Genomic DNA, 27,964 nt, shown 5'->3' on the forward strand with positions numbered 1-27,964 from the left:
AATTCCTTTCCCCTCTATCAGGTGCCCCGGCTGGCCAGGGGGAGGCAGTTTAGAGACCAGGATTACTGCATGTTTATTTTTGTGAGGGTACGTACCTACCCTAGGGTACACAGGGAAAACATACAAACTCCACACAGAAAGGCCCTTTCACCAACACGGAGGCGAGAACACACCCCCCCAGCGGGAATATAAAATTACAATACGGTATACAGTAAGGCTCATAATCTTAGAAGTAAAAAACTAAAGAATAATAAGACGTAGAATAATATGTCTACCCGCTCCAAAAGACCTACAGTATATTGTCTATATTGGTCTTGATGCACTGAAATGACTCCACCACGACCTTGACCTCGGGGTCTTGAGCGAGGCTCTCTTGTTTTACACTTCACTGAGGTGAGCCGATAGGCCAGGTAGAAAACTGTAATGGGCCCACACTCTCTGTAAGACAGCAGGTGTGCTTACCTAAAGCAGACGGTGCCTTTATTCACAAATCACAAAATCAGCACAGCAGCTACAGTATACTGTAACAGCAGGAAAAAGTAGCCAATCCCACAACAAACCACAGCAACACACAGAGGAGAGAGAGAGAGAGAGAGAGAGAGAGAGAGAGAGAGAGAGAGAGAGAGAGAGAGAGAGAGAATGGCCACAGGGCTCAAGCTGAACCCTCTGTTAACAGTGCAATGAACAGACCACTGGTGCATGGCAGAGATGCCCTTCTGTCAGCTCCAATCCACGCCAGGAAAAGCTAGTGTAGTCGATAGTCATCTATACTTCCTGTAAAGCCATGTTCCTTTAGTTGGGCGCAAAACCAATATTGTATAGCCATGTCAACATTACTTCTTGCCTTTATGTTGAAATAGAAGTTATAGGTGTCACCGGCGTAGGGTCCATTGGACCACGCGGGTCGTGGCCCAGTCAGTTTAGAGCTGGCCCAGTCTAACTTTGAAGAGAGGGAGCAAAAGAACAAGGAAAACAACAAAAGATAGCCTACTTTGGCAGCCCTTGTGCATGCAAATTTCTGTTTAGTATAGCAAACCACAGCAAGCAAGCCGTGCAATGCTAATTTGCCCAGTCAATCATTTGATCCACGCTACGCGCCTGATAGGTGTCACATACATGTATAGAAGTCATCCATGTTTTATTGTGAAAACCTTCAAATGACAAAATTTAAAGTTGATGACAGAATTTTGAGGTACACCACTTACTACATTAAGACAAAGAATATTTTAACAGCGTTAGAATTAATCAATGCGGATAGTGTCAGAGAGAGTTCCAATTAAGGGACGATGTCTGTTCCACCAATCCATCAAACAAACAACACATATGCATCTACAACACGTGACCATGTACACAGATCACTGAATGACAGGAGTAATAACATACAAACAGACACCTCATCAATCTTTAATGCACACGTCTCACACACACACACACACACACACACACACACACGCACAGAGACCTCGTCAGCCAATCCCTTTCCTTTGACTCTCTAGGCCAGAAACCACTAAATTATTCACAGTCACTTGTTGGAGTAAAAAAAAAAAGAGCGGGCAAACAAAAAAATAAGCATTTGTGGAAATGAGATGGACCCATGCCCCATCTTCAAGGGAAGTATTATTATTATTATTATATTAACGGTGAACCATGGCACCAAGACCCTGCAGCTCAGACAGACTGAAGTAATTAATACTAATAATAAACTTTATTTATAAAGCACTTTTCAAAAACAGAGTTACAATGTGCTTTACAATGGAATATAAAAATGCAGTACACTATCTTAGAGGCACTTATTGTTGGAATTAAACAACAATACATCGTTAACGCAATACACAGAAGCAGTAAAATAAAGTAATATCACATAGTAAAAACAATAGAATAAATCTAGGGGAAAGCCTGTGTGCACAGGTGGGTTTTTAACAGTGATTTAAAAAGAGCCACTGGGGTAGGGCGTTCCACAGATATGGTGCCGTGGCTGCCAAGGCCCGGTCACCCATGGTGACGGGTTTTGAAGTGAACGTGTAGGAAAAACAAGAGCGGGACTACTCTCTGGGGCTTGGGTGCTCAAACAAAAGCAAACTGTGGAGAGGCCGTATTCCATTACAACTACACCGTGACATTTATTCACCCGAGCTCTCTTGCCAACGCAGATTACGGATCTGCGTTGGGTTACGGACCCGATGGTCGCCAGACGAGTCTGCTGACTGATATCTCTATGCGATCGAACATGTATATATACTGCAGCATGGCAGCTATGATAGATGCTTGTCATAGCTGAAGCATCCGACTGTTGTGTGCAGAGGCAGAACAACATGGTCCAAATATTGTCATCTGGCGAATGGCAAAATAAAGTACCAACAGAACAATGAACATGGCGAGTACAAAACAAGCGTGACCTAATAACTAGAACAAGTCCCACCTGTGCTTCTTGACTCCGTTGCACTGGGCCGTTTCGTTGCCATGGTTCCCGTCTTCCCCAGACATTCCGGTGGGCCCCCTGAGGGTGCTGGGATGGCGGCGGAGGCTGCTGAAAAGGAGGGGGGAGTCTCTCCGCTCGTCCTCTTCAAAAGACGGGCTGGCCACGGACAGGAAACCACTCACAGAGAGCTCAGACCCAGACTCTGTGGGACGAGAGAGGGGGCAGAAAGCAGCTGATGCCAGGCTCAAACATACATACAGTACACAACTACACACACAGGTCAGCCCAGAAAGCTCCAGCCCTGTTAGTCTTTAACTGTAGTCTAGACCAGGGAATGAACACACACACACACACACAAACACACATGCACGCACACGCACACGTGTTAAGCTCCACCTGGGGATTCTGTTCCAATGAGACGCCACAGACAGGCTTCACTTCCTCCTACATGGTTTGCTCTGCTGACTGGCTAGTATACTGTAGTACTCCTCCTCCCTGTAGGCTGTATGGTGTCAAGGACACAGTGGATGGGAGGGGAGACAATACGTACATCAACCATGTCATGGAAAACTAGACGTGTTAAGGCTAAGGCTTAAAACCACTTCAGGCCAATTTACTTAGCTGCAAGACAAATAGCAAAAATAGCCGGTAAGGACAAGCCCAAAACAGGGACAGGAAGTGGTTAATTTCAACAACAGAAACTGGGACGCTTTCACAAACATTGCGATATACGACATCTGTGTGCAACTGTACACAGCGCAATGCCGTGCATACCGGTTTCTTTCACCAACCCATAGGGTGGTACTTTCAAAATGCTTCGCAACATCCCTCCCTCCTTCAGCAATTGATTGTCATTATGAACCACCGCCTATGCTGTGAGGTGAGGTGACTGAGGTCAGAGACGACGTGTGTTGCCGTGACCAGAAGCCAACTGTGTCTATGAATAATGCATTCATTTCTCAGAACCAGAGATCATTCCCTATACTGTAACTGTACATTACAGGCGTCAATTGTACATACAAATCACTGTGGCGAGGCTCAAATATACAGGGAGGCCAACTAATCAGGTCACAAAGACAAACATGCATAACTGTAAACTGGTTGGCTCTACGGACATGAAATGCTCTTCTTCAAACATCTAAAATGCAAACAGGAGCTCGTTTTCCAGGCTAATGTACCACAAACTCATTAACCTTGGATATAATTACAGGGGACAATTCGACCGGCTGCACTACATCAATGGACCATCTCAGCAATGTAGCAGCTGACGTTGGGGCAATCAGCCGTGTCAAACTGCAACGGGAGCGAACGGTCATTAGACATGTCTGTGAGGGGCGCCTCGAGTGACCCTAGAGACAAACACCACAGAGAGACTGAACTTGTGGTGCCTTCCGGAGCACACGCATGCACACACACAAACACACAAACACACACACACACACACACACACACACACACACACACACACACACACACACACACACACACACACACACACACAACACACACACACATTCAACCCTTTTCATATCAAGGCCCATTATTTATTTGGCATTTGAGCCACGGACCATTTGATGAGATTTAGCCTCGCAGACCCAAAACAAAAAAACATTGTTATCGTTGATCAAAATAATTATTTTATATTCTCTAATTGTGTAGACTTAAATTAAGTAATGCGTAAACTGAAACCAAATGGACCTGTATGGGTCCATTTGGTTTCATTACGCTCTTGAGTTAAAGATCTAATAAGGGTCCATTTGGTTACCAACTCTCCATTTCGCTGGGGACCACCTGGAACCTCCTCAAGGACCACTGGTTAAAAACCACCGGCCTAGAGAATAAAACACGTATTTAAGAAGACTGAGTTTATAAAGAGGGAGCCAAGAAGAGCGATAATCTCCAGATTGCACCTCTTGCCACATGTCTATCTCTGGCAATATTCTGCCAACTGATATATACCAAAATATAAAAGGTGTTTTGACGCTGCACTTGGAGAGGTGTGATCCCAGTTGAGTCAGCAATGCATTTAACACATTCGGTACCACCATTGTTAGCTACACCATAAGAATATGCAAAACAAAGTTGCCTGAGACAAAAACAGCAATCAAATGCACAAATCAGACTGGATTGGTATGATTTTGTGTCCTGACCAATAACAAAACTAACAGTATAACAATGACTTTTCAAACACTACACATGACGTGGGCACCAAGGTCATCTAATCCGTGTCAGTTGCCGATTGACCACCCATTAGGCCTATACATTATTATGGCCTGCTGTGATTTTGTCTCAATTATTTCACTTCATTTACAAAGTTTGCACTTTGTGGGCTTTGGTGGTTGCGACGGCAGTGACAATGTAGGGTCAAAATGTGCAAGAGCAGAAGACATACCACACACACTGCATAAGTGCATCTTTAGCAGCAGGGGTCAAATATGCAAGAAGCAGAAGGCACACATACGGTATATATCAAAATCAATTTGACTTGTTTATGTTCATTGTGCAAGTGACATTTAGACCAGCTGCTCAGGATTTTTGACACACGTCCAGCTCTTTCCATTTCAAATTTATCACAGTTTGTTTTTAATCGGATGCCATTTGTCCTTTATTTAGCAATTATTTTTGCTCTACTGAAGCACCTGCTGACGATGATCAGCAGGGACCGGAGAGAGCTGGTTATTCTGGATATTAATGGTTATGAATACAGGTGTGCCTTGAGATTTTGACTCGTCCTTTGGTGTGCCTTGGGCACAGAAAGTTTGAAAACCACTGGTCTAAATCATTGCTTCTCAACGTGGGGTTTAGGGACCCACAGAAGTCCTTGAGGGGGTTCCATTCCCCAGCTAAATGATTGATAGTCGATGGTGCAGTTTGGTGCGATTACACTCACAGCTAGATGAACACATCTGTTTGGAGATTGGGGTCTCAGCCCATAGCCCGTAACACTTGCCTTGATACCCTTGCAGGCTTATGCAAAGGTTAAAAATATAATTTAGATAGCATGCTATTAGACGGATGGCAAATTCATAATTTGTTGACCTGGCAATCCTAATAGTTGTATGTATACTGTAATTTCAAGGTACAGAAAGCCTACTGTTTTTAGACTGAGAATAGGTTTTTAGTTTAACTACACTGAATGATCGTCGATTACTACTGTATATCTCTATGCATTTGATATATTACCTTGTGTTTACCTTGCTTAATGTCAGGCCCTCTGGATTAAGAGCGTCTGCTAAATACTTAAATGTATGAGAATAAATCACACCCGTGTGAAGTGAGGGGCGCTCTTATCATCACATATCATACATGATCTCATTCCGGCCAATCACAATTTGCGTGCTCAGTGCTCACCTTCGATCAATGTTTGTGTTTACACAAACAATCAAAGCTGGCCATTCATTGTCAAGGGCATTCAATGTTTGTGTTTATACAAACCCTCAACGCTGGACATAAGAGGGGCTAGCACCCCTCACTATCAGTGGAATGATCACGTCATTCGACAATACAAAACTATTTTTTGGTTGTCGTTTTGACCAACTGTGTGTGTGGGCTGACCTGACACAGCATCATAGAAGTGATCTTCAGTGACGGTGCTCAATGTGCTCAACGAGGACCTTCTGGTCCGGGACACAGACTGTTCGAGCTCGGGGTGATCGCTGGTCAACGTCTGCAAGGCCTCCGATAGAGCTTTGTTCTTCTCCACTTCCTGTTCAAACTTCAAACTCCAGACCTGAAATACATTAGATAAATGTATGCATGAACGAACAAACTCCTCTTGTTGTAGAAAAAAGTATACACAGTAGAAGACATGCTCACAGTCAGATGACATTTCTGATCAATTACAGTCTCACTGATTGATATGGATTTATTAATGCATTGATAAGGGGGGTGTGTGTGTGTGTGTGTGTGTGTGTGTGTGTGTGTGTGTGTGTGTAGTGTGGCTTCGTCTGATGTCGGGTCATTGTTCTAACCCCTGCCCACAGATCCAGTTTCCGCCTGTCGGAACCAAACACCTCAGTCTCTGAAAGCTCGTGGCCTAGGATTGAGTGTCCCTTCAGGGCAACCTGAGACATGCTACTATGGGACAGACCAGATCAATGTTCCCCATTTGACGCTGCTGTCGTGGGATCTTTACCAACCCAGCGGTATACCCCATATCATCACAAAACTAAGCATGCAAAACCGTTCAACACATTCATTGAATGGAAGACTTTACCTCCTGAAATGCGGAAAATATATTCTGTAGAAGAAAGGGAATTCAGGGAGCAAAAAGTGTATGCTACACTGATGACAAGAAATACAGCCAAATACCCAGAGTGAAAAAAATGCCAAGTCACCTTGAGGGAGGCGGCCGGCAGGCTTGGAGCCCGTAAATCAGGTTGTAAATCTGAGATAGCAAAGCGAGGCCAATGTCTTCATATAAAGTAAAGAGAAAGCTCCATCAATTATTCTGCCTTCAACTGACTCACCCATTCCTCACTGTTGTGCATGCTCATAAACACACAGGCACACACACAATTACCCATATTAATCAAGTATAACCTCTTACTCACTATTATTTTCCATTCATTTCCTATTTAAGGCTTTAAATATGAAAATGTACTTTTAACACCCTTCACACATGCACGTGTGACACTTAATTGATTATGCAAATTAGTTAAATAGGACGTATTCTCAAATGTATTGATGAACATTACATATTATGCACTTTAGTTACTTTTGCACTTTGTGTCTCTATTCTTTTCTCTTTATGCTGGCAACATGTCATTGTTCCAACCTCATGTTAGTAACACCATCCCACACCATAACCTCAGTCTTAACCGGCCACACCTTAGTCTTAACTGGCCACACCTTAGTCTAAGGCCCAGGCTATACGTACATGGAACTTTTGCAAAACGGATATTTTCGTCCTCCGTTTTAGAAAAAATCTTGCACAAAAAATTTCGCACCCCTGCCCTCAGGTAAGAGACTGCGGTCTCTAAAGTGCAATACCTCCCGCTTCAAGAACAGCACTTATCCCGAGGCTGTCCGCCTCTTGAATGCTAACACTCTTTTCACTCGCACTTTACAGCGTGAAGATGCTTTGTAAAACGATGAACTGTGATGAATTGCTATTTATTTATTCAACATGAATTGTAACGTTTTGCATTCTTCTTATTTATTGGTCCCCCTCATATGATGTCTGTACTTTTGTATTGTGTTCTGTCTGATTATGTGATGTGAATATGTGTATGTATCGTATGTATGTTTTTAGTGCACTGAAACAAATTCCAATCAACTCTGTTCACATGGCAATAAAGTCTTGAATCTTGAACTGGCCACGTAGGTCGGACTAACGGGATTATGGGCAGTCCTTTTATATTCTCTATCTTTTAACTGCATTGATTGATACACTTACTTGTAATGTGATCATGTGATGTGAGTAGATTGATTTCTGTTCTAATGCTTCGTGATCCAATGTTATTGTACTGCTGTCATCTGCTTTGTTTGTCACCGTTTTTACATTAAATGTTTTCCCCTTTTGTCTCAATGTGATCGATTTTGTTTGTTTGATGATATACTGGACAGTTGAAATGTAAATATCGTTCTGTAGGACCCCCACTGAAATTAGATAGGACATCTCACAGGGCATAATTATTTTTCGCAGATAGTTTCTTGTAAAGTGGGTTGTAAATAAAGTCTGTAGCAGTCCGATTACACTTTCTAGCATTTTGTGGCCATGATGGAATCAAAATACAGTTCTGTCTCTTGCCACAGAACACTTTGCCAACTCACTACAATTACAGTGAGTATATCAGATACACTACAGTGAATTTTACTTACTACTGCAAGAGGAAGCAACATTACAGCATACACAAGCATAAGCTTGTGTGGGCTTCAGCATTTGCTTTAGAGTTCTCGAACATTTGTGCTGAGCCAACAGACGGTGTCTGCCAATTTGGCTCAACAGGACTGAGCCGAGTATACCACAGATGGAGAGCAGCTCAATCACAGCCTAAGAGTACAATACACAGTCATTATAAATGAATACCTGTCTACATAAGTGGTTGACCTTGCCTTGAGCCTCTTATTTGTGTGTAAGTGTAATATACAGTAAATGAGCTCACATAATCTTGAGCCTTAACCAGTGTTCTCCATCCTCGGGAACTTGGCTCGTGAGAGAGCCCGTCGTCGCAAAACGGAACACTTTGTTGTGCAACTACCACAGCTGGTCTTTTCTCTCTCTCTCCCCGCATCCTCTCGCCTGAAAACACACGTGGCTATTTTAAGCCCTGCTGAGGCTGTGCCATTGTACAGTAGTTGATGCTTGATGAAACTGGGGAAAAGACGTTTCTCGCTTGGCCAGGAGCCAAAGAAAGGACTCGGCTTTTGTTTGGCCTTTCTTGCTTAAGGGGAAGCAGATGTGGGAGACAAATGGCTCCCATCTCCATGCAGTGCAGCGGTGCTGGCTGGCATGATGACGTACCATAGATCAGTGTACTGGTGCCGCTGGCATGATGACGTACCATAGATCAGTGTACTGGTGCCGGCTGGCATGATGACGTACCATAGATCAGTGTACTGGTGCCGGCTGGCATGATGACGTACCATAGATCAGTGTACTGGTGCCGCTGGCATGACGACGTACCATAGATCAGTGTACTGGTGCCGCTGGCATGACGACGTACCATAGATCAGTGTACTGGTGCCGGCTGGCATGACGACGTACCATAGATCAGTGTACTGGTGCCGCTGGCATGACGACGTACCATAGATCAGTGTACTGGTGCCGCTGGCATGACGACGTACCATAGATCAGTGTACTGGTGCCGGCTGGCATGATGACGTACCATAGATCAGTGTACTGGTGCCGGCTGGTATGATGACGTACCATAGATCAGTGTACTGGTGCTGGCTGGCATGATGACGTACCATAGATCAGTGTACTGGTGCCGGCTGGCATGATGACGTACCATAGATCAGTGTACTGGTGCCGGCTGGCATGATGACGTACCATAGATCAGTGTACTGGTGCCGCTGGCATGACGACGTACCATAGATCAGTGTACTGGTGCCGCTGGCATGACGACGTACCATAGATCAGTGTACTGGTGCCGGCTGGCATGATGACGTACCATAGATCAGTGTACTGGTGCCGGCTGGTATGATGACGTACCATAGATCAGTGTACTGGTGCTGGCTGGCATGATGACGTACCATAGATCAGTGTACTGGTGCCGGCTGGCATGATGACGTACCATAGATCAGTGTACTGGTGCTGCTGGCATGACGACGTACCATAGATCAGTGTACTGGTGCCGCTGGCATAACGACGTACCATAGATCAGTGTACTGGTGCAGCGGTGGCGGCTGGCATGACGACGTACCATAGATCAGAGTACTGCACGATGACGCTGAGAACCGGCCAGCTTGCATCCGCCGCGAGTTCAAAGACCGCATTTAACCACAGCCAGGGTCAGTCATAGCGCTGCAATCTTTCTCTGTAATGTTCTAATGATTCATTTATGCTTCATTGTACAATGGTGCTGCGTTGTGTGACCTTGTAGGTCAGCTATTTTTTTTAAGCATAAATGGCTTAAAAAGTTTTGTTTTGTCACAAATCTTTGGTCCGACTCTGAACTAGGCTTAAAATTAGCTTTTAGAAAGCTAGATTTTGCCTCTCCATTACTAAGAGAGAGTACCACATGGAAAATGAAGGCTATGCGCAGGAAAAACAAGTAGATAAAAACAACTAAACACGCCGGCGGAGGGTCAAGACTCCAGAGTGCCGTTTAATGGCTCAGCAAAAACATAGCCTTCCTGGGACGCCTGCTGAGTGCTGACCAAGCGGTCTAGGCACATATAGGCTCTAAAGCAGCGTGGCCTGGTTCAAATCCCAAAGGCCTTTGCTGCATGTCACTCCCTGTCTCCCTCTCTCTCCCTGTTCCCTGTCACTTTAGTTGGGTCTCACGCAGACCCAAGTTGGTCTACATACTACACAATCAATCTCCTTGGTGACCTCGAGACCCTTTGCCTGAATGCCTTCTCCACGAGACAAAGATGCGAGGAGAGGCATTTCTTCTACTTCAATCTCCAAGCAATCATACTCTCCCTGTGTGCGTACTAGAGAATTGAAACCCCAGCTCTGCAGCTAATGAAGTGGGTCATCAGATCACAGCCACCCTTGCTGAAGGGCAGGACTGTAATTGCTGCAAAAGACTCCCTGCTATGAATCATGGTTCCATGTTACACATCCGCTGACATTGTCATAGCACAAACACAACAGCTTGCGCAAGTCCACATTGGTTATGTAATGTGGAAAACAAATGTTTACCAACCAGCACCGACAAAGCAGACCCATCTGGTCAACTAGCTGCCAGAACAATAGGAGGGTTAGGATTAATAATATCCACAGTGCCATTCTCAGCACTCTGTAGGCATTATAATCCTGTTGGTCTGGAGTAGTAGCTCTAGCTTCTAGGAATCATGCTTATTATACTGTATTATACTGGGTCAAGTGGGATGAGCTCCCACTTGACCCAGTGCTCTGGCAGCCAATTCCTCCTCTTGGTCTATAGTAGTATTTCAATGGCATCCCAGACTACATTAAATGGCCTCCGCATCCCAATGATCTTTATGCAATGTTATTCCTGGAGATAAAGGAAGATGTTGCCAGCCAATCTATACTTGAAATAAAACCTGCATCCGACATCGATCTTCTTCAGGTCAATCTATACTTAAGAGTCTAGACAATGCAGCTTCTGGCAAATGAGCATCTTTATGATAAGGAGGCTAAAAGTCCCCTAGCACGTGAGCAATGCTCTATAAGGTAAAATCCAGCTAACTTTCAAAATTGCTGTAATTGTATTAGATAGATTAGATAGTACAGTATTAGGACATCTGTGCAGCTATTTAGTGCATTCAGTAAGGCCGTGAATTTAAACTGGGGGTCTGTGGGTGCCTCTCTGAACTGAGGATCATCCTAATCCCAAGTCTAAACCCAATTATAGTTCTCAGTCTGGCCCAGACAGTTCTGGCCCTGTACCAGCCCTGATCATTGTGGATAATTTCCGCTTCTTCAGACAAAAAGCTCTCTCGACATAAAACACTTCTAGTCTCTCCAGTTTGACTTTGCTCAATTATGAAAATTTCAAAATAATCTTTAAGCTTTTAGTATGCACAGCATATACAGTAGTACTAGTACTTATATTTGCCTTTTAAAGAGTATGGTAGGATGTAGGATGTATGTTTATTCAGTCTTTTTTTAAATGCTGACCCTCGGAGCTGAGCCCCAAGATTTCCTATGCATTCGTGCAAATAAACCCTATTCTACAGTTGTTGACCAAATGTATAACCGAAAAATCCAACGTCAAAGCTTATGCAGTATGCATAAAGGCCAGAGCACTGAAGGTTTCAGCATGCAAATACCTCTTCACATCTAGGAGAGATTCCAAACTCCATAGGAATGACTGCAGCATATTAGTGCATGCATTACTGTACGAGTACATTTTTACACTTTAAGAGTTAAATTACCACTCAGGATTTACTGTAAGAATAGATTCCTGCTTTAAGTATTGTTCTAGGCAGTCTCTAAACAGAACTCAAAAGTAAAAAACTAAAACCACCATGTCCTCATGGAGCAAGCCCACTGCAAAACGTAGCCAGTTTTCCCGATGACAATGAAAAACAAGGACACGAGAACAAAGAATGAGATAAAAGAGCAGTTGTCCACTTGTACCTGTGCAGATGTTTCTATCCTGTCTCCAGTGCTCAGATGCTCTGCTGGCTCGAGGAAGCGTGGCTGTGAGCGGGTGTGTGTTGTTAATGTGCGAGGGTGAACGCATGAGGCAGTCTGAGCCTGTGAATATGCACGCGCTCGACTTCCCTCCCTCAATGCACAATGTCTTTCCCTAGAGCAGGAGCCAAAGCGCCTCGGTGTGTGTGTGTGTGTGTGTGTGTGTGTGCGCGCGTGTGTGTGTGTGTCTGCACTGATCTACGAGCCGAGTGCAAACCTCAGCATAAAAGCGGATCTTGCCCGTGTCATTCCTACAGCCACGCTAGAGATTAGCACAGTTATTCTATGGATCCCCCAAGGGCACAGCATGGTCACTAGGACAGGTGGACGGGGATACGCACACCTCTGCCTCCCCCAACACACACACATTATGTCACTCACACCGTATGGCGGAGAGGGAGCTACGTTAAGTGGGAGGGGTTAGGTTATTTTGATAACCATTCTGCATAACTTCCAAAGCCAATAGGATGAGCAGCACGTGGGTGCGTGGGATCAATGGGATAAATATAGACTCTGACACATAATAAATACAGGTAAAAAAAAGAAACTGTAGGACAGGAACTGTAGTGTGTTCAGCAAAACTTCACAAACACAAGCTAGATTGGGCAGATTCTACATTAGTTGATGAATCATGAAGACATTATTTTTCTACAGTACCTCCTCCTGTTTGGACAACAGTTCAAGGCAGAGATGTAGGGCAGCACAGGTCTCACTGGAGAGGCTGCAAGTCTCCTTGGCTTTCAGCATAAGGGGAGCAGCCAGTGCTTGGAAAACAGGAACAAAAAACAAAACCTAATAAAACATACAGTATATTAAGTTTCTTTAACATGCGAGAGTTAAAACTGAGTGAATTAATCAACAGTAAAATCCTCAGTGTTAATAGGGAAAGAGGAAGGGAAGTATTTTCTGGCCCCTAGAGGAGTGGAAATTACTTTTCAGCATTTATCCAGCATATGGCTGCTAAGATGGCTCAGGTGAATGCTTGGTGGCTGGGGGAAGCTATTAGCGGTTAAGTGTATTGCTCATGGGGACACTTCCGACGGGTAGATTGGGTGAGCTAAGAGTCGAACCGGCAACCTTCCAATTCCCAGATGGCCACTACCAACTCAGCTACAGTTGATTTGTGTAAGTCTGACAAATTAAAGCAAAATATAATGGTCCATTTGTACACTCAGACTTCAATTAACACTCAGGATTTTACAGTATAGCAAAAGATACCACAACACTCTTACCCTGACTCTCTGCATTTTTCACCATAGAGAGGAAAATAGATGTTTCACTTGCCAATTTCAGGTGGCAGGTGTCAGCTACCTGAAAGAGTGGTTTGTCATCAGGGAAATTAAATTGTGTGTAGCACAGTTCACACAGCTACAGTCAGCCTACACACTGTTAGTTTAACTATGGGACCGTACAAATGGAACAAAATTATGGGTCTATTCCGTTCAATTTGTATAATCTCAATAGTTAAAGATGGAGTGCCGTGATTTTTGTATTATTTCCAGTTTTTCATGCGTTTATAATTGATTGATTGATTGTATTTAATGTAACAGCATGCAGAATAGGTCAATTCAAAAACTCAAGTACAACTCAATACAAAAACTGTTAACTGTGGACGACACCATAAATAAAGAATTACACTTGTTCACAGTACAATGGGGTACGATTTTCAATTCATCAGAACATTTAGAGTACAAATATACACTAAACAAATAAAATATGGAAATCCTCATAAAAAGGAGATAAAAAGGGAAAAGAAAAATATACAGTGAGGAGACAGCTGTTCTTCAGTTCAGTTGGATCACCACCCACCATGGGCAAACTTAATGAACTGGTGGGCATGTTAGCAAATACTGTACTGTACACTTTATTGAAAAAAATCCGTATACAATAACTACAAATGCACTAACTAATGTCCATTACAACTGCAGTTCAAAATGCTTTAGACCCGGTATTGACCTTATACCTACCTTGAAGCGTACCTTAGTTACATCACCATCAACAGCCAATAAGGGACCACCATACAGTATACATACCACACATGCATACATGCATGCATACATACATGCATACATGCATACATGCATGCAGGTACATGTAATGTATACATACGTTACAGTACCTTTTACCCACCCAACATTGAAACATCTCTTACTTATGTCACCATCAACAGCCAATTAGGGGTATTCATACCATACGGTACCATACATACCACTTTTGGTCCAGCCGACCACAATTCTTGCACGCTCTTCTTGCGCAAGTAATAAACACCACAGCAGGGAATTGTAATGCTCCCTTCCTTGTGTGGTGCGGGGCCGCTGTCAGCTATAAAAGACCGACCGGCCACAGCTGCCTTTGCTTACGGCCATACCACCCTGAACACGTCCGATCTCGGAAGCTAAACAGGGTCGGGCCTGGTTAGCACTTGGATGGGAGACCGCCTGGGAATACCAGGTGCTGTAAGCTTTTTAATTTGGGACACTGAATGAGCAACCGCCATTTATGAATGGTCATGATACAATATTACTAGATCATGTGCAGTACCAACTTATTGGGTAGCCTACTGCTGAAAATAGACAGCATGGCAAATGGCATGTAAATTGCAAGCTGCGTTCATGATTTGAGGCTTTTTGTTCAAAACGGCCCAATCCTGCAAACTTTGAAAGCCAATGTTAGTCAATTAGGATGGAATATGAAATATCGGACAGATCCGTTTTGAACACACGACTATAGAGATAGAGTGTTTTTCAAAAGTCAGCCTCCTGGTGGCGCTATAACAGGCCGTTCTGGAAAATGTTGGGCAGAGGTTCATCGCTGTATACAGACGGACGGACACACGGACAGACACACACACACGGACGGAGTGCAAAACATACTCTCTCCCCAAGCCTTCGGCCTGCTAGAGACAATAATACGTGATGATCATGTTTTAGGGTGGAAAGAGATCACGGCACTCCATCTTTAAATTAACACTAATGATCATTTAAACTCCTAACTCTGCTAGAACTCACCTGAAGGGCTTGTGCGAAGTTCCCCAGTGATGTACTACCTTCATCATAATCCACGACCTGCTGTTGAACACAGTGCTGGGTACTGTAGGCTGAATGCCCTGCTACGGCATCCATCCATCTCTAAATGCACACAACAGACACGTGCACACGAAAATAAGTCACACGGTAGTCACGGTAAACAGCGGGAAAGAGTGTAGAATATCTGAAACTTTCGAGGCAAAAATACCAATACCAATCTACTGAGCTTGTTTATTTTTAAGTATAGACTAGGGCAGTGTTCTCAACCTGTGGATCGGACCCCCAGGCGTGTCCCGACTCCCCACATGAGTTTGCGGGGTTCCCAGATGACCACAGAACAGAACAACCCAGAACGTTTTTAAGTTGCTAAATTCAGCATTTAGATATTTGACATTCACTTTAGCTGCCCCCTTCCTATACAAACCCATTGTAACTTCAACCTCCATTTTAGATTCATCGAAAACACACGTCCTTTTTTCTGGTGCCCTTGATTGTTTTTTATTACTTTTTAATATATTTTTCATTTTTACTTTTCCAAAAGAAATAAGGACGGGTGTTTTCGATGAATGGTTAAAATGGAGTTTGGAGTTACAATGTGTTTGCAACTTTGCATAGGAAGGGGGCGAGGCAGCTATAATGAATATCAAATATCTAAATACTGAATCGAGCAACTTCAAAACTGTCTGGGGTGTTCACATAAACCAGAGTAGACGATAAAATGACCCAACGTTTTTAAGTGAAATTTTAAGGACTTCAAAAAGACCTTAAAAAGACTGCATCAAAGATAATCAACAAACTGGTCAAATAAACATTGTAAAAACAGCCGATCTACAAGTTCACGCCGCCTTGTGAGGCGTAGATCTGCTATTTTCACAATATTAATCTGTGGAACAGAGTCAAACTAAATGTAATGCCTCAACTCCTACAATTGTGGTGCTTATCAGGGTGGGGTGTTCCTGGTCAAATAGGATTGTTTTGGGGGGGGGGGGGGTCGCGGTTGGAAAAGGTTGAGTACCACTGGACTAGGTGGTCCATAATGACGAAAGACAGAGATACAAGGTTCCTGCCCGACAGCAATGTACAGTAGGTCATGTCAATACAAACTTACTTTTCTTTTGGCCATTGAATCAGTCGTGGAGGAGACCTTAAAGCGATGGCTGGTGTCATCAAGGCATTTGATGGTGAAGAGGCAATTATCCCATGGTTTGATCTGAAGTACATGATGAAATCACTTACTGTACAGTACATACCTACAGTCACTATGGAGATCTCAATGGTAGCTACAGCAAATAACCTGCTATATCAAAGCCAGTTGGATGGCAGAGACTCGCTTTTAATGTCCCATTGAATATATACATTTTGTAAAAATAATATTGGAAACATTAGAATTCCATTAATTGTGAATAAATGTTTTCACTGAAATTAAACTGATTTAAATACATTTGGAATCTTGATGGACAATGACAACACCGTATGATACAGCCCAGATCATACTACCTTACAGTAGGCTTGTGTTAGAGTCTTACAGCCCTGCTTTCTTATTCCAGCCAGCGCATCAGCTCTAAAAAAAAAAGACATGAGAGATTTATGAAAGTTAGACATAAAAGGAGAAAGGACCCTATACACATTGCAAACGCCAGGCTAATAGGAAAAGATATTTCATCCACCCATCTATCATCTGTATGGCAGAATAGTTGAATGAATAATAACTCACTGTCTAGGGTACCAGGATAGGGTTCCATCTTCAATAACCACCCAAAGTGCCCGCCAGCCAAGTAAACGTGAACTCTGTCAAAGGGTAGACATGAATATGAGCTCTTTTTTTGTATGAGTAAAACCCTGTCAACCGAACGTACATCTCTCCCAACACTCGAGTACCTTCCAAAGTGGGCCTTCCAACTTGTGTGCTGCACTTTTCACATCCTTTGCAGAAAATAATAGTTGTGCAAAATTTAAATACAAAATATACTTAACTCAACATGCCTGCAGCATTATATAATGTATATACCGTAATATAATACAGCATTACCTGGACATTATAGGCTGCCAGAATCTGTCTAAGTTCTTCATTAGGGGCCAAGTCAGACACGGTCTGGTCTGCAAAGAAAAAGTCAGCCAGTCAAAAAAATAATACTCACCTTCGTCTACTCTAGAGAGAGTGAGTTATGTTTTTTTTTTGGCTGTATGACTTCTAGCCCCTTCTGGACCAGTGATCATTTTATATGAATCATCAGCTCTTTGCATGCAACTGATAGTATATAGCATTTATATTATATATATAATAATATTGTGATGTTTATTCATTACAGCAATTAGCAAAGACATTATTTGAGATAATGTTTAATTAGATAGATTCAAATGACTGACTGATCTACCGTTACCGTACCATTCTTGTTTTTGATACCGGGGTTGGCTCCTGACCGGAGTAGTTTCAGAACACACTCCTTGTGCCCCCTGTAGGCTGCACAGTGTAACGGCGTATTCCCCACAAGATCCCTGCAGTGGATGTCAGGGGGCTCCTCTCTGCTGAGCTGAGGGATTAACATCAGACACAGTCACCAAGTGAACAGTGAGTTCAACAAGGGCAACAACATAACAAAAGGCAGGAAGATTAATTTTTGTATACAATATGAAAATATCAACTTCACTCATCCACAAGCATCAAACCTCCTAACATGATATGTTATATGATACGTTGTGTGTCTGTGGCCCCTTGTTTGATTTAACTAATGAGCACAAACTTGTAACATGCTCAACAGGCGCCGACAAGGAAAAGTAACAGCTGCGGTCAAGCATAGAAGCACCCAGTCCACCATGTTTTCAACACGAAATATTGCCATCTATATTTTGCCAAAAGGCTCAGTGTCAGATGTTGACCAGTTTGGACAGGGTGGTGATGTCCCCGTCTCTGGCTGCTTGCAGGAACTTGTCTTCTAGCCGAAGTTCCGCTCGTCTCTCCGCAGCTGTACAAATGCAACCATTTGAGAGAACCACGTCAAGCACACCTACAGTACAGTAACGAGTGGCCATCAATCACTTTCTATATTTTTTTACAGTCCACAATCACCACATATAGTACATACCCTCTAGCATGGTAATGATTTCATCATCCTCTGTGACGTCTTTGGGGATTCGGGCTGTTCCATTGATTATGTTGGCGCTGGCATCATACCTCAGCAGCAACAGAACAATCTCCTATACGGTTACGGTCCATTGGAAATAATTGATTACTTTATTTACAGTAGGGAGAGAAAATGACATGTTATTTTTTTACATCAGTCAAACCTTCAATAGAGGGTATGCGCATGCATAAAGTGAATGACAGATCGAGTGGCAAATCGAGTGACAAAGTGAATTTAATGTTGTTTAAAGTCATTTAATTCAATCAATTAGGACTTTTCTGTTTGGATGTATGGGCTGTCAAGTCCAGAAAGTAGTTTTTTGACACTCAGTAGGCATTCCCGCATAACTATGATGTATGATGATGATGTCACGCGCATACCCTCTATAGAGGAGTGCTGTGTATCGTCTTTGGTTAAAAAATTATCAAAGGTTCGTATTCATAATTTGGCTTAAGATGAGGCAGATGTGGCCGGTAAACAAAAATACAGGACCCAACAGATTGAAAAGAATTAGAACATTTAGTATTTCACCTTTCTTCCAGTGCAGGAGGCTGTGTGTAGCGGGGTATCGCCCAAGTTGTTCTGCACATTTACATCAGCACCTGCCTATACAGACACATTCACAAACGCATAAAATACAAATTATGCATTGATTACTAGAGATGTCCAGATACTGTATCGGTATCGGCGAATATGCCAGTCTAACCACTGATTCGACACAGGAGTAAAGGGTTGACACTATGGCAGGTAAATAAAATGTTGGGGCATGGGGAGTTTCCTTTCGAGTTGCCCAAGCTGAAAGTGCACATTTGAGTGAAGAGTCTGCTAAACACAGCATGAGATATATGGCTAAATAACTATAAACACAACACAAGATCACAACACTGGTATCAGTATTCGGTATCGGCTAACACAGAAATTGTGGAATCCCTATTCATTACAATACAAAATGCTGTTTCACAGCACCCGATTACCTTGAGAAGTTCCTCCACCGCATCAATGTGACCAAAATAACTGGCCAAGTGGAGTGGGGTCCATCCTGCACTGGCTATGCTCTTAGCTAGAATGACAGCCAATAAGAATTAGAATTAGTCAGTCTAACAAGACTTCAGCAGCTATGTGGATGTGTGATGGTGTTTGTTAACAATTCACTTACATTTGCAGTTGACGTTGAGACATTGCTCCTGCTCAGCTCTCAAATGGAGGAGTTTTTGAATTTGGGAACAACTGCCGCTCTTTGCATAGTGGAGCAGCTGACCCTCTAGATTAGATGGTTCCATCACCACATCACTGTCTGAGGTGTTACTCGCCTCCTTTAACAAAATATGTATTAGTCACAACAGTTTTAATTGAACACATCAAACCTTTTCAGGTCAAGTACCCCCAAATGAATATGTATTTAGTCGTGGATGGTCCCCATCTGAAAATATTTTGTGACAGGCAGGTACCCCCATAGCCTACAAGATTTGTGTTGATAACTTTTGAAAAAAAAATGTAATCTACCAAATACAATCTCACATATATGTTGCTTATTGTTGATGGACTATTTTCAAATAGCTGCTAGAATAGGATAGGTTAAAGTATAGTTACATTTATTTTGACAAATATTAACTAAAATTGCGGGGGAGTGGAAGGAAGGAATACCCACACATCAAGGACGCCACTTTGAGAACCATGCACCGTGTATGGTAGGCTTCATTACAACTTGCAACGTTAAAACATTTGTAAACAACTTCAAAGGCCAATGCATTATCCCTAAACATTTTTTCACCAAATTTAAAAATGTTAACTTTATAGGATTCCTCATTGTCTCGATAGTGTTTCAAATGAAAGCCCTGTCAATGCCCACATGCATGGAGGATTCGAAGAATGAGTCCATGTGAGCATTGACAGGGCTTTCATTTTAAACACTATCAATTCACAGTCACACAACACAGCACAGCTGGTGCAATGTCATGTGGTAAGTAAATAAATAGAGCCTACAACAACTAGCAAAGTTCAACTCACAGATTTCGCAGTCATTTTTACGAAGAGACGACCCCTGTGGGGGTGGTCATGGCAAAAACATTGGACAGTTGCACAAGTGAAATGTGATCATTTAAATCAGCTGACAGCTGGTAGCCATCGGGCTGCAGTGCTCATGTGACCTGTGTGTTGTAAACAGTTGAGTTATCTGTCTGAGGTTGTAAATTTGTATAGTAGCCTATAAATTATATCGGATGATTATCCCAATGTTAAAGAATGAAGAGGTCGACTGTGAAACCGACGTCGCGAGATAGCCTGCTGTTTCCTCATCCTCAGCAGGGGGAAAGCATCGTTGATCGTTTGCTTTTCATACAGAAATGATTGGCATTTTCATCTCTTGTACACTAGGTGGTGGTATTTACTAGGTTTTTCCTAAAGCTGCCAGAAGCAAAGTTTCATTGTGCATATATAGCCTACTATAGGCTACCACTTTCACCGCGTCCATTCGGGAATTGGAGGAGAATTTAGAAAAATCCATGATTTTCAAAAGAAATATCAGATCTATAGCCTAATGCCAGGGGCAATTGGTATCAGCTAATCAGACTTGTCTACAGTCTACACCCTCCCAGTCCCAACACTCAGCCTGCATGGCCTCAAAGTACAGGTAAAAATATAGTACAGGTAAAAATCTCTAGATCCGTGGATATCCACGCAGTCTTCACTTTTCGTATATCTCGCCCCACAGCGTGGATATCTCGCCCCACAGCGTGGATATCTCGCCCCAAAGCACGGATATCTCGCCCCATGTTTATTTTACCTTATTTCTCATATATAACATTTAGAATCAATGTTTGTCAAAGGAGAACATTTAGAACCAGTTTTGTTGTTGGTCAAATGAAAAGTATCCATGGATAATGAATGGGCCTATTCAGCATGTAGGATTGTTTTTGTTTTGTGTGCTTCACAAGGAGCAAAAGTTTCGATTTTTGTTTTATTGAATACTTTAACAGTTTGCAAAAACTACAGTGGTAAATGATGCTATTAAGGATAACACAAAAAGTTCAATCAAAAGGCATAGGCCTACCTTTGCCATTCGTTTTGGCTATATAGGCCTACATAATAAAAACATTCAAATAAAATTCAATCATTTCCCTCTATACCAGCAGTTATGAACCCCTGAGTAGTGTGTTTTCCAGCAGAAACACACTGCCCTCTCACCATAGCCATTTATTTTGGTTTTCACTGTTGGTTTTACCAAACACCAAAATACAGAAGAACGTGTCAGAAACGAATGCTGCAAGGTCCGCCAGGGCTGCCAAGAAAACACCCCTGGATCTTGCAGGACTCCTACATTGTCATCTTTACTGGATTTCTTCTGGATTTGGTATAAAAGTCCCAAAATTCACCATAACACAGGAAAAAAGGTCTATAGGGGAGCAGTGCATGCAATCATACAGAGATGTTCACTTAAATAATGAATGGTTATTGTTAAAGATGTGTCTTTACATTATTTGCTTCAGTCATCAAATCAATTTCTGTACAGCTATGTTTTGCGTTTAATGGCTAAAACTGTCCATCATTTTCCAATGCTATAGTAAAGCAAGCCTGATAAAAGTATCAAACTCCCCAAATTCACCAGAACCGTTTCTGGGGTAGGACTCTCCGCTTGGGGAGTCTCCCCACCCCCCAAAAAAGAATCTCCTGGATTCTCACAGTCCAATGTTGGCAGCCCTGGTCCTATAGCACCCAAGAATATTTTGTAACACCGTGTCAGACACACACTGCTGGCAAATAACAATATACTGTTTATGGCAAGTCACACCTAGCCTCGGAGACCCAGGTGATTTTAGGTTACAAACCCAACTTTGATTCTGCCTATGTGGCCATCTTTTTGCAATGGTTTTCAAGTGTTTTTTAGGCTGCGCTGGCTGCACAAAACAGGCGGCCACACACAACCTGCGTTTATCAGCCTGCGCACCAGTGTGCAGGTAACGCTCAGAAACGGCTCCAGGAGGAAATTACTGAGGGCAAGTCATTTTTTAGATAGTAAAACAATTTGTACTGTACATAAAATTGAGGGGGTAGAATTTGCAACTGAGGGACGAGGGTGCAGGCGCCCTCTGGCATCCCCGTGGCGCTGGGCCTGTGACCCTACCCTAGAGATAAGACATTCATATGTAATGGGTATTGTGAGAATTGTACCTGTGAAAGATTATACCAAATTAGTTGTTTAAGTTAGTTAGTTAGTTGTGTTGTTTCACACACACACACACACACACACACACACACACACACACACACACACACACACACACACACATTCTGCGCATATGATATTTATCTATTTGTATAGCTTAATGTTGCCTGCCCACTGTGTATTTTAACATTTTTCACACTCTCCTTTCTTCAACTCAATCACTGTGCCAGTCAGCAGTGGGCCTGATGATTTCTTTAACGTGTATAAATCAGTAAGTATTATCAGTGTCATGGATTATAACAGTGCCTTGGAAGCACCGCTGCTGCTGCATACATTAATCAAAGTATATTCATCAAATCAGGTCTGGCGAGGGAAGAAGTATGCTGCACTACTGTCTGTACTTCCTGTTAATTAGTTTGGCAATTATTGTAAGCTGTCACAGTTCTTAAGCGGCAGGGTGGACTGTGTGTGCTCCAGAGCGTAATCCCCCACAAATGACAAGATAATGGCGGCAAAGAGAAGGCGCGCTTCAAAGGGAACCTGAAGATAGAATCCCCACCAGGGACATTTTAGGGACATGGCAGTGGAGGAGACAGTGAGTGAGACAGAGGTGGTGGAAAGTTAAACACTTGATATATTCCCTTCACTGAGAGCAGTCCGAGTATCAGAAGATTGTTCCGTATCATTACTGCATGCTGTGCAATGACACCGCCTCGCTGGCTCCAAAGGAAGCAAAACGTGTGAGGTGTTACTGTTTATATTCACAATGCTGTAAGATGGAAACTTGAGTGAGTTGGAAGATAATGTTTTTGCCCAACAACAAATCCCACCCTGAATTGTATTCATGCTGTCATGCATTAGTATTGAGGACCTCCTCTAGAATGAGATGAGACATCTCAAGGGGCTTATCCTTTCAATAAAGGATAATAATTATAATAATAATAATTTCCCTGGCCAGAATGCTTAGAGGTAGACCTGCACACATCTACTGATGTAGACCTACACAGATCAAATAATCTCTTTGATGTTCGGTGTCTCTTTGTACACTAGATACTCCAGTATTCTGCAGCATATGTTGTAGAAAACATGGTTTCCCTTCATGTGTGCACAAGTTCTTGCAAGTCCATCATCACGTTATTCAGGTTGCTTAGAAAACAATGATGTAATGAGTCCTATCCTAATCATAGGCCGGATAGCTAAAATAGCTGCTCTATAAGCTCATAAACTAAAGCACCATGATGCAATGTGTTTTTGTGAGCTTGTGGGCTATACGATTTCTCCTACAGTATAATGGCATGCCTGAAATAGCAACGCCTGGGTTAATGTGGTTAAACAAACTATTGCCTGCAGGATATTATGCACCTGTGCTGAAGAGGCATTATTCCGATGTCGTGTAAGTCCAACTCTCCCCACTAACCCTATAACACTAACCATATAACAGCACGTGAATTTTGTTCGATTCTGTTATACACTTAGTAATTAATTTGGATTGTTATGATGACTGAAGTATTTCTAACCCTATCCCTGAACCTAACATCACACTAACCTAATGGTCGGGCGGGATTATGGGATGCGGACCCCTTCACCATGCGCGAGACCCCTGGGAGATGGATTGCTGAGTTGGAGCGCAACACCTACAGTAGTATTTACAGCATGACTTGCCAGTGTGCCACACACAAGCAGTGCTTACTCATACTCTGTCTTGGGGATTGCTGTACCGACTAAGCTATCCGGACACACATGTCATTATCCTGTGAATGAAAACCTGACTTTAAATTCTATGTGTACTAAAGTGTATTTTAGATGCACTGGTAACAGGATAATTGAATATACCAAAACAACAACAACCAGTTAATCTATGTGTAACTGTGAATGTGGAAAACCAGGACGTTGTAATATGTAGTAGTTTAATGCTATAGGTCAGGGGTTTTCAACTGGTGGTCCGGTCCACGAGTGGTCCACGAGTATTGCATGTGGTCCCTGACCATTAATTTAGTATATGTAGGATTAATGTAGGATCTTTCCACTAGTTGAGAAACATGTAGTCATTTACTGACAAGTTGGAGGTCAAGAAATTCAACAGAAAAAGGGAGTTAGCAGAGGGGGGAAGTGCGCCGGATTGTCTGGTTGAGTCATTATTATTAGGAAATCATTAGTAGTCCATTGGTTGAGATTGAGAAACAGTGGGATGTATTACACATGGGATGCATTAGGTGTTCTTAGCACTAATCGTAGCTCATAACCATATTCCCACTCAACACAATTAGTGGTCCCCAAGTTGATTCTAAGTCACAGTGGTGGTCCCTGGTTCACAATCAGTTGAAAACCCCCTGCTATAGCTATAGGTCATGTATTGCAGGTAGAGATATCTGAGAAGTGTATTTTCATGAACATACTTCACTCATGTGTAAAAATGTACTTTTTAATTTAAATAATGCTTGTGAACACCTGGTTTCCCAGGGGTGTTCTGCCTCCCGCAGCGCTGTACATCCCCTACAGTACAGTGCAGTCTGTAAGCTGTGGCTGCTGGTCATGGACTACTTGCTGTGTTCAACTTCTGTCTTCAACATTGTCCTCCTCATCAGCTACGACCGCTTCACCCAAGCGGTGAGTTTACAATCTTTTACTTCTCATTACTTCTTTAATTAAAAGGTTTTTCAAAATAGAAAAAAATAGCAAATAAGTTTAGGCATAAGGGAGGCGTGAGGTGTTAGGGGTGGCTCAAGATATAGCCCTAATTGCTTGTTCCCTTGTGCACGGTAACATCCTGAGTGTAAATTTAACTGTGTAAAAAGGTGCTGTGTATAGCCTACCCAATACCGTCGGTCACTACTGGTGGTCTGTTACTTTGTTTTTGAGGGTTGAACCGCCCAGGTCATCAGTGGGGCCAGAAGCACCACACTGTCCCAAATGAGCCCATCTGTACAGGTTAATCATTCATGACCCGCTCAGGCCCAGTGCCACCCCTAATTATAGCCCTCCCTCATGATGAAGGCAGAAAGGTCATGTTTCAACTTCAGGACAGGCTTGGCCTGGTAGGCTACTGGAGTGGCTCTGATAACTCAGATCTGCTTTATCAATTGTAATTGCCAAGATGTATGCCAGGTATGAGGATGATAATAGGCAATTATGTGGAGTTCCCTAAGTACAACAATGTTTTGTAAACATACAACATGGTAATGTTAACGTTTATTTGTAGATTTTTTTTTTTTAGATATTTAGTAGTTACAGACTTTTAGCCCCTGCAGCTACGAGCCATGCTGAGCCTGAGAGGTGACTGTGTGTGCTTGCTTGCGTGCGTGCGTGCGTGTACGTTTGTGTGTGTATGTGCATGCATATAATGTGTGTTAACTCAAAGGTGGGGTGAGGCCCAGGACTGTAGACAGTGTTCTATTTTTCCTTTTCACAGAAGCAGACACTTAACATCAGACCAATGAATACAAATAACACTAGCACGAGAGAGGCTCTCCTTTAATCCGTATGAGTGTTAGCTTTGATCATAGAGATCCTCTTTTGTCTGCCCTGGTCCCACCAACACTGCATGATCAATCACAGCAGAAACAGTTCACCAGCAGTCAAGCTGCATTTTCCTAAAAGCATTTTACACTGAAATACTGAAAGAGAAAGAGCAGGTGCCAGGCGTAGTATTTTCACCCGTGAGAAAGCCAGGATTGGGATTCAGACTACTGTGAGTGCAAGTGTTTGTCAGTGAGGTTAAGCATCCTCAAAGCCTGAGCATGGAGAGAATGGGGAAAGGTTTTGTTTAGGTTTAATACTAGGTCAGTGATTAATGGTGTATTTATATTCAAAGCATACAATGTCCAGCATGGAGGCGCTGAATGTAATAGCATAGAATGTAATGCACAAATATTGTGCATTACATTCACCCTTTCACACACACACACACACACACACACGCATGCATACACAGATGGCAGAGGAAACCATGCAAGGCACCAACCTGCACATTGGGAGAAATTCAGGGTTCAGAGTCTTGCTCAAGGACAGTTCGACACAAACTCTGGGGGAGCCCGGGATCGAACTGGGAACCTCACACGGTTCCCATCGAGTTACTCTACCGGCCACTCTACCCCTGAGGCACTGTCATTGATACTAGGTCTGTGATAAGACTCAACCCTCATAGTCTGCTAATGGCTATACCTACAGTACAGTGCACGATCAGGTGTTTCAATGATTAACGTTCATCAAAGGTTTCAGCCCGAGCAACAGGTTTTATATGGATTGGACATACAGTACAAACCATCTGCTCTTCTGTTCTATAGTAGACCTACCTTTAGATAGAGCACTTAGCACAATCAATACATTATTTATACGTTATATGGAAGGACTGCATTTATTTCTGTTGTGGATCCGAACAGACGCTTACAGTATATATAACAGTGATGGTTAGTTACAACGGCTGCTGGTCAATGTTGTGGACAGGAACATTGACGATCATGTTGGACAGAATCAGCTTGTGTGATGGTACTTCAGTGACTTCACATTTTGTTCAGTGGTACTATTACTAAGTCTACAATAACATACCGTGTTTTTCTGTAGATAGAGGAACAGATTCACATGAATTATAGTGTGCATTGCATTAATCATAGACTACCGGTATTCTGCATACAGTATGTATATGCCATTATGTTATGTTTTCAGAACACAACATTTACGTAATAATAGTGAACGAAACGGCATACTTTTCTTTGTATTTGCTGCAGGTGAGCTACCGTGCCAGACAGGGCATGATGACCCCTCAGGTCATCATGAAGATGGTTGCTATCTGAATGCTGGCATTTGTCCTTTATGGACAAGCAAGCCATACTATTCTGTGAGCTGGCAGTGGGCAGCCAGGAGCCACAGAGTGCCAAAGAAGAACGAATGCTTTGCCGAGTTCTATTACACTTTGGTATTTCCTTCTCAGCGCCTCCATGCTGGAGTTCTTCCGATGCCCGTCTCTGTGGCTTTTTTTCCAACCTCAGCATCCGCAGGAGGAGGAGGAGGCTGCTTCATTGAAAGGAAGGACCTTAATTCCCAGTCCCACCTCCAGCCCAGCCCAGAGTCAGCCCGCGCCCAGGGGGATTTGCTGTTCTCGCATGAGACTGGCACTCATGACTCATACATAGGCCCTGTCCATTTCCAGACCTCCTTTCCAATATGGCAGTGGTTTTCAACCAGTGGTCCGGGGACCACCATGTGGTCCTTGAGGGAGTTCCAGGTGGTACAGCGAAATGATGGAGAGTTGGTAACCAAATGGACCGTTAAACAGTCTACACAATTAGAGAATGTAGAAGAATTATTGTTGATCAAACATTTGCCTGTTATCTATTCTCCTGTGGCTACAACATGAATACAGCATGGAACTGTGGGCAAAATCACATCCGACGACGACAACAACAAAATATTCTCTAGTCTTGTGTTAAACCTACAAGGCTAAATATCATCAAATGGTGCTCG

General features: G+C 42.9%; 1 protein-coding gene across 9 annotated transcripts in view; it reads right to left on the reverse strand.

Annotated features, from left to right (window-relative positions):
• Positions 1-20,470, reverse strand: part of LOC308325690 (oxysterol-binding protein-related protein 1-like) — a 33,883-nt gene extending 13,413 nt beyond the window's left edge. For 4 of the 9 annotated variants that reach the window (XM_080778307.1, XM_080778306.1, XM_080778309.1 and 1 more), the window contains exons 1-17: positions 20,350-20,470; positions 19,499-19,655; positions 19,317-19,402; positions 18,874-18,948; positions 18,304-18,415; positions 18,098-18,183; positions 17,607-17,751; positions 17,250-17,317; positions 17,099-17,143; positions 16,935-17,008; positions 16,718-16,781; positions 16,329-16,430; positions 15,203-15,322; positions 13,427-13,505; positions 12,852-12,958; positions 5,975-6,149; positions 2,420-2,621 (exon numbers count right to left, since the gene is read on the reverse strand). In XM_080778307.1, coding sequence (XP_080634433.1) covers positions 2,420-2,621; positions 5,975-6,149; positions 12,852-12,958; positions 13,427-13,505; positions 15,203-15,322; positions 16,329-16,430; positions 16,718-16,781; positions 16,935-17,008; positions 17,099-17,143; positions 17,250-17,317; positions 17,607-17,751; positions 18,098-18,183; positions 18,304-18,415; positions 18,874-18,948; positions 19,317-19,402; positions 19,499-19,655; positions 20,350-20,364 — 1,712 coding nt within the window. In that variant the 5' untranslated portion in view covers positions 20,365-20,470. Of the gene's footprint in view, positions 1-2,419; positions 2,622-4,811; positions 4,829-5,974; positions 6,150-12,851; positions 12,987-13,426; positions 13,506-15,202; positions 15,323-16,328; positions 16,431-16,717; positions 16,782-16,934; positions 17,009-17,098; positions 17,144-17,249; positions 17,318-17,606; positions 17,752-18,097; positions 18,184-18,303; positions 18,416-18,873; positions 18,949-19,316; positions 19,403-19,498; positions 19,656-20,349 lie in introns of those variants that run through there. The other 5 variants (XM_080778308.1, XM_080778311.1, XM_080778312.1 and 2 more) reach the window with 5 other exon arrangements.
• Positions 20,471-27,964: the final 7,494 nt, after the last annotated feature.

Source organism: Protomyctophum bolini (assembly GCF_963924005.1).
Source record: "Protomyctophum bolini genome assembly, chromosome: 12".
NCBI lineage: Eukaryota > Metazoa > Chordata > Actinopteri > Myctophiformes > Myctophidae > Protomyctophum > Protomyctophum bolini.